Below are 6623 nucleotides of genomic sequence, written 5' to 3'. Positions count from 1 at the left end.
GGCGAGTGCAGTGGGTGCGGTGGAGCGGGATTTCTGCCTGGGCCGGGGGCCACGGCAAAGGGTCCGGTGCGGGGAGCTGGTCTGGGGGCAGAACCTGGTTTGTTTTGCTCGGTGGGTGCCCAGGGACTGGGGTGGGGCCTGGCCTGCACCAGGGCATTGCTGCTGTGCGCCTCGGGCCCGCCTCCTGGGAGTGAAGGTTGTGGGCGGGCAGGTGCAGCACTGCTGTCTATTGGAAAGAAAAGTCGTGGGCGGGACGTGAGAGTCGGAGGAGGGCCTGAATCTCCCTGGTTACTTGGTGCCAGCGGTCACCGTGTCCTGGGTCTTTGCAGTTTCAGGCTGCCTTGGACAAGGGAGTGCCTAGTATGAAGGTGGCTTCCGAGGGGCTTCTAGGCACTGTGACCTGGTCTTTTCTGAGAGCCCCTGGAGGAAGAGGCCAGTCCTGATCAGGGCTGGACCTGGTCAGCGACTCTGCCCTCTCCTGGTCCACAGAGCCCTGCCAGCCCAGCTTCTCAGCTGTGGCCAGTCGTTTTGCCCATCTCACAGGTGGGTGTGCTTCCTGACTCAGGAGCCCTTGGTCAGAAGCGCAGGCGTCTGTGTGAGCCGGGCTGGGCCTCTCTCACTTCCGGGCTGCCACGTGAGAGTGGTGTTTACAGCACACAGCGTTCCCAGCAATCCTGGGAACTGCTGCCCAGCCCCCAGACCACTAGGGCAGCCAAGGTGACAAGGACGCCATGCCCAAGAGGAGCTGATCTAGGGTCTCCGCTGTCCCCTGCCTGTGACCTTTGCCCTGAGAAGGAAGGTAGAAGAAAGACCTGGGATTCATGTCCATGGAATTGTGCTCTGCCTTGGATCAGACTGCTTGCTGGTCTCAGGCCTGTACCCTACTTGACACTCTTGCAGCAGAGCCTCTTCTGCCAACAAGCCTCACAAATGGTGTTGGGCACTAGAGCCTCCCCCCCACCCCCAGTTTGGCAGGTACCTGTTGAGAGCACCCAGCACACAAGTCCCACTCCTGCTCAGAAAGACATCCTGGAGGAGAGCCTAGTCCTTGGCTTTTCCCCCTGGCTTCTTTGGCATTTTCTTGGGTCAGCTCACAAGGGAAGTGTTGGCGTGCTTGCTTGTGGCTGCAGTGGAACACATCTTGTCCTCCCAGATAGGCCCACTGCCTTCAGCTCAGTGCCCTGAGGCCTGTGACCCTGGCTGGGCTGAGCTGTGGGTCTGGTTCCCTTTTCAATCTGGCCAAGTAGGTGAAGGCTAAGGCCAGTCAGAGTTACCTCTGCCTTCTGCCCTCTCCTGGTTGCCTGCCATGCCACACCACGCCAGTCCAATGACTCATGGGGACAGGCAGTTGGGAAATGCTGGGCAGAGGGCATGTCCCAGCCCCAACTGGCCACCTCCTGCTGTCCACTATCTCTGAGGTGTTGGCCTGCCTGCCTCTACCCAGAGACAGATAGCAAAAGTCTCAACTGTGGCCAAATACAGTGTCTGGGAATGTGGGAAGCTGAGGCAAGAGGATTGCAAGTTCAAGGCCAGCCTTGGCAATTCAGTGAGACCCTATACCAAAATAAAAAGCTAAAAGGGCTAGGGATGTAGCTCAGTGGTAGAGCACCTGTTTAACATGTGCACAGCTTGTCTAAATCCCAGTATTGGGAAAAATAAATATATATTTTTAAAAGTCTTAACTGTGAGGCCGGGGCTGTGGCTCAGTGGTGGAGGGTGCACCTAGCATGCATGGGGCACTGGGTTTGATCCTCAGCACCACATTAAAAAAAAAAAAAAAAAAAATGAAGATATTGTGTCCACCTAAAACTAAAAAATAAAAATTAAAAAAGGTCTCAACTGTGTTTGGGGCTGGGGCTCAGTAGCAGAGCTCCTGCCTAGCACATGTGAAGCACTGGGTTCCTTGTCTTAGCATTGCATACAAAAAAATAAGCAAATAAAATAAAGGCATGCTGTCCATCTACAGCTACACACACACAAAAAATCTCAGCTGTGAGCCAGGCCATGTCATGGGCACTGGGGGTCCTCTAGGGTCAATGGTGATGTTTTGAATGTGTGTGCTGGGGAACCCTGAGCATGGAGCCATAGGGGTGTTGCTGGCTCTGACCTTGGCCCTGCTGCCCCAGGCGAGGCAGGTGCCAACATCATTGAGGTGTCCAAGGAGGCCCGGAAGAGGTTCCTGGGTCCCCTGCACCCCTCCTTCAACTTGGTGAAGACCATCCGTGGCTGTCTGCTGAAGACTCTGCCCGCTGATAGCCATGAGCGTGCCAGTGGGCGCCTGGGCATCTCTCTGACCCGTGTCTCAGATGGAGAGAACGTCATTATAACCCACTTCGACTCCAAGGAGGAGCTCATCCAGGTGGGTCCTGCTGGGGCCACGTGGGGAACAGTGTGGCCCAAGGCCACTGCTCACCCCCTCCTGTTCTGCCCTGCAGGCCAATGTCTGCAGCACGTTCATCCCCGTGTACTGTGGCCTCATTCCACCCTCCCTCCAAGGGGTGGTGAGTATGCCCACCTGGCCCTGTCATGGGCACCCTTGGGGGCTGAGGAGAGCCTCGTGCTGTCTGGGCTTTGGGACGAAGGGGTGGAGGAGGGAGGACTGTAGAGCCCCATCTGCTCCATCATCTCTCTGCCTCTACCTATTGCCTCATTTCCCTTGTTACTTAAGAAGCTGACCAGCCCTGGGGACACATGCTTCCTGTGGCTGCCCCCCTCACTGTCTGGCCATCTACTCAGTGCCCAAGCCAGCCCCTGGACAGTGCCCAGTGTGAAAGGCCAAAAGAAATCGCCACTGGGTGGGGCAGCCAGCACACCTGGAAAGTCCCTCACTTTGTGACCATGCGTCTGTGTCCCTGTGAAGCGTTATGTGGATGGCGGCATTTCAGACAACCTGCCACTCTATGAGCTGAAGAACACCATCACAGTGTCCCCCTTCTCAGGAGAGAGTGACATCTGCCCACAGGACAGCTCCACCAACATCCATGAGCTCCGGGTCACCAACACCAGCATCCAGTTCAACCTGCGCAACCTCTACCGCCTCTCCAAGGCCCTCTTCCCTCCAGAACCGATGGTGAGCTGCTCTGCAGGGCTATGGCCTGTGCTTTCTCCAGGGGAGACAGCCTGTCCAGCCTGGACCCTGGGCTGGATCTGAGATAGTTGGTGGTGGCGGGAGGTTGGAATGGAGGTGCTGTTGTAGGGACCTAGAGACTCTGTGGAGGACAGCACAGGGCACCCTTGGCCCCATCTGCTCCAGTTCACCTATACCCCTGCTGCAGGTACTTCGAGAGATGTGCAAACAGGGCTACAGGGATGGTCTGCGCTTCCTGCGGAGGAACGGTGCGTGGGTAGCTGTAGGATGGGTGGAGCCAGCTCTGCTGCCCACTGCAGGCCAGCAGTGACCATGACTGTGCTGATCGCTTTTCTGTCACACCCCCACCTCCATCCCAGGCCTCCTGCACAGGCCCAACCCCTTGCTGGCACTGCCTCCCACCCGCCCCTGTGACCCAAAGGAGGAAGACACAGAGGAGGCTACTGTGGTCACAGAGAAGACTGGAGCAGAGGACCACTTGCAGCCGCCCAGGGAAGATCACATCCTAGACCACCTGCCTGCCCGGCTCAATGAGGGTACTCACTGGGAGAGAAGGGAGGAGGAGGGGCCAGCAGTGTGGAAGCCTGGCACAGCACCCTGGGCTGCTCTGCTTCCCTGACTGGCTGCCCTCATCCCCTGCACAGCCCTGCTGGAAGCCTGCGTGGAGCCCAGGGACCTGATGACCACTCTGTCCAACATGCTGCCAGTGCGTCTGGCCACAGCTATGATGGTGCCCTACACGCTGCCACTGGAGAGTGCTGTGTCCTTCACCATTCGGTGCGGGCAGGGAACCAGGGCTGGGAGAGGGGAACTGGGGTCGCCCAGGAGGGATGCTTAGGCTGGGGAAGCTGGGAGGGCCTGGACACAGATGCTGAAGGTGTGCCTTCCCCGACCCTCCAGCTTGCTGGAGTGGCTGCCTGATGTTCCAGAGGACATCCGATGGATGAAGGAGCAGACGGGCAGCATCTGCCAATACCTGGTGATGCGTGCCAAGAGGAAGCTGGGCAGCCACCTGCCCTCCAGGTGAGCCACCCCTGTCCTCAGGCCCAGAGCCTTTGGGTTGAGGGACCCCCACTAAGCCCTGTCTACCTTTGATGCCTTCATTACAGGCTCTCGGAGCAGATGGAGCTGCGCCGTGCCCAGTCACTACCCTCTGTGCCACTGTCCTGTGCCACCTACAGCGAGGCACTGCCCAGCTGGGTGCGCAACAACCTCTCACTTGGGGATGCCCTGGCCAAGTGGGAGGAGTGCCAGCGTCAGCTGCTGCTGGGTCTCTTCTGCACCAATGTGGCCTTCCCGCCGGATGCCTTGCGCATGCGCACCCCTGCCGGCCCCACCCCCACAGACCCCATGCCCCCACAGCACCCACCGGGCCTGCCTCCTTGCTGAGTGCTCAGCCTTCCCCAGCCCATGGGGCTCAGGTTTCCGGGACTGGCTGAGACCCCATCCCTTGCCTCTTAGTTGTCTACTATGGAGCAAGGAGACAGAACCCCTCACGGCCACAAAGAGGGGGCTTTGCTGTGAATCCCCCTCCATCAACTACTCACTCACTGCACTGAGTTTGGAGGGGTGTGGAGTGCCCCTTCTCTTGGGCTGCAGAGGCCCCTCCACCTGTGCCTTAATCCCCTACCCTTGCCTGCCCCTTCTCAGTGCAGGACTTCCCTGAGAACCCCACATCAGCTCCTCCCACCCATTTCCCCTGTTTCGCTCATGAATATGTGTGAAGAATTATTTATTTTTGCCAAAGAAGAAGTAATAAATGCCAGAGCTCAGCATCTACCCTCTTCATTTCTATGTAATCTTCTTTCTTCATTCTGTGTAACTCCCTTGCCCACTTTTTTTTTTTAATTTATTTTTCAGTTTTCGGTGGACACAACATCTTTATTTTATTTTTATGTGGTGCTGAGGATCGAACCCAGCACCCCGCGCATGCCAGGAGAGTGCAGTTATCGCTTGAGCCACATCCCCAGCCCCTCCCTTACCCACTTTAGCTTGGGGCCATGGTGGACAGAGCCTGCTTCCACCTAGTTGACCAGTGTCTCTACACAGGGTGTCTGGCCTTCCAGGCTCACGCTGTTGGACCTGACATTTGGGGCCTGCCAGCTGGGCTGGGGCCTTCTCTTACGCTTTGTTGAGGACCCGTATATATGCCCCCCACTTTGCCCTGAGACCTCCTGGCATGGCTTTCCAAGGGCCAAAGGACATATTTGGGTCCAAGATCCTTGCTGAATTAAAATGTTATAGAGTTGGACAGCTTAATAGCAGAGCACTGGCCTGGCATGCACCACAGCCTGGATTCCATCCATGCACTGGGGGGGGTGGGGGGGGTGTTTACAAAAGGAGTCACCTGCCCTTCAGCTCCAGAGTGACAACAGGGCTGTTGCAGGAGGTAAAGCTCCTGGAGCTGAGGGCTGGGGACCTGGGAATGTTGGCCCCTGCTCCACCTTGGGCATCTGGCCCCCAGGCATCACGAGCTTTGCTGGCCAGATGCACGGTCCCTCTTGTCTCCGTCCCTCTGTCTCCTGCCGTATCTAGGAGGGACCTGGAATACTGAGGCACGGTAAGGTCCTAGCTGAAGGTGGCTTTGTTCTTGAAGGCAGTTTCCTGAAGTGATCCTTATCCAGAGGGAGCAGTTTAGGGCACAGAAGCCCCTGAAGAGAGGGTGTTGGAGTGGAGACCTGACTCAGCTGACTGTGAGCCTAGTTCTACCAGGCTCAGTGCCTACCTGCCCCTCCCAGTAGGCGTGGGTCAGTTGTGGTGGCAGCCCCCAGCCAACAATAACGGTGGTGGGACCTGGGGCAGCAGGACTGGGTGAGCCGGCCAGGCAGGTCCCTGGTCTGTGTGCCAGGGGCCACCCCCCTCTTGGTCTCCAGGTAGTGTCCTAGAGGCCCAGCCTGTTGTTCCACTTGAGAAGCAGAGGCCACAGGGCCCCCAGCATTGTGTGACAATCAGGCCAGCCCTCCAGGTGGGTGCAGAGTCCAGGCTGGGGCTAGGAGGACCCTTAGGAAGTGCATAGGATTTCTTCCAGGCAGGAGCGCTGTGTTCAGCTCTTCCCCAGGGGAACCCTGGTCAGGGCTGTGCCCCAAAGGAGTGCTGGGGGTGGGGGGCCGCTGATGTGCCCTCTCTGCTCCACATTCACTCTCCTCACAGGGTGCTTAGTGCTCTGTTAAATGTCATTTTCTAGTATTACATGTTAATTGTTTTAAAATTCGAAAAACCTAAATTGGGACTGCATTAGAGATAGCCTCTGAAAGAATTTGGTCCACTTCCTGCCGGCTTTTTCCTACACACTTTTTGGCGTCTTAAGTCTGGATCCTCGGGGTTGAAAGGTTGGTGTCTGCACTCCGGCAGCCTGGACCCTGCTCCTGAAGGGTCCCCAGCTGTGCCCCGGGGTTCTGCCTGGACAGCCGCTCAGGCTGCCAGGGATCTCTGGCCGCCAGGGCAGCAGGAGAGGCGGGAACACAGCGACAGCAGCCGGCGACAGCTCCGCCCGGGCCGGCCCACCTGGGGTCTCCGGTCGTGCGAGGCTGCGAGG

At 57.9% G+C, this 6623-nt stretch overlaps 2 protein-coding genes across 7 annotated transcripts in view; both read left to right on the top strand.

Annotated features, from left to right (window-relative positions):
- Pnpla2 (patatin like phospholipase domain containing 2) overlaps positions 1-4867 on the top strand; it is a 9058-nt gene extending 4191 nt beyond the window's left edge. The window contains exons 3-10 of the mRNA XM_015503359.2: positions 2127-2359; positions 2436-2501; positions 2861-3070; positions 3276-3336; positions 3448-3624; positions 3733-3865; positions 3989-4111; positions 4198-4867. Coding sequence (XP_015358845.2) covers positions 2127-2359; positions 2436-2501; positions 2861-3070; positions 3276-3336; positions 3448-3624; positions 3733-3865; positions 3989-4111; positions 4198-4477 — 1283 coding nt within the window. The 3' untranslated portion in view covers positions 4478-4867. The remainder of the gene's footprint in view (positions 1-2126; positions 2360-2435; positions 2502-2860; positions 3071-3275; positions 3337-3447; positions 3625-3732; positions 3866-3988; positions 4112-4197) is intronic.
- A 567-nt stretch (positions 4868-5434) lies between these two features.
- Cracr2b (calcium release activated channel regulator 2B) overlaps positions 5435-6623 on the top strand; it is a 6951-nt gene continuing 5762 nt past the window's right edge. For 2 of the 6 annotated variants that reach the window (XM_048807912.1, XM_048807911.1), the window contains exon 1: positions 5435-5648. The gene's annotated coding sequence lies outside the window, so the exon portion shown is untranslated. Of the gene's footprint in view, positions 5649-5733; positions 6054-6623 lie in introns of those variants that run through there. The other 4 variants (XM_048807909.1, XM_015503357.2, XM_015503356.2 and 1 more) reach the window with 4 other exon arrangements.

This window comes from Marmota marmota, unplaced genomic scaffold (assembly GCF_001458135.2).
Source record: "Marmota marmota marmota unplaced genomic scaffold, marMar, whole genome shotgun sequence".
In the NCBI taxonomy this organism is placed as follows: Eukaryota; Metazoa; Chordata; class Mammalia; order Rodentia; family Sciuridae; genus Marmota; species Marmota marmota.
This window is presented reverse-complemented; position numbering and strand designations above follow the sequence as displayed.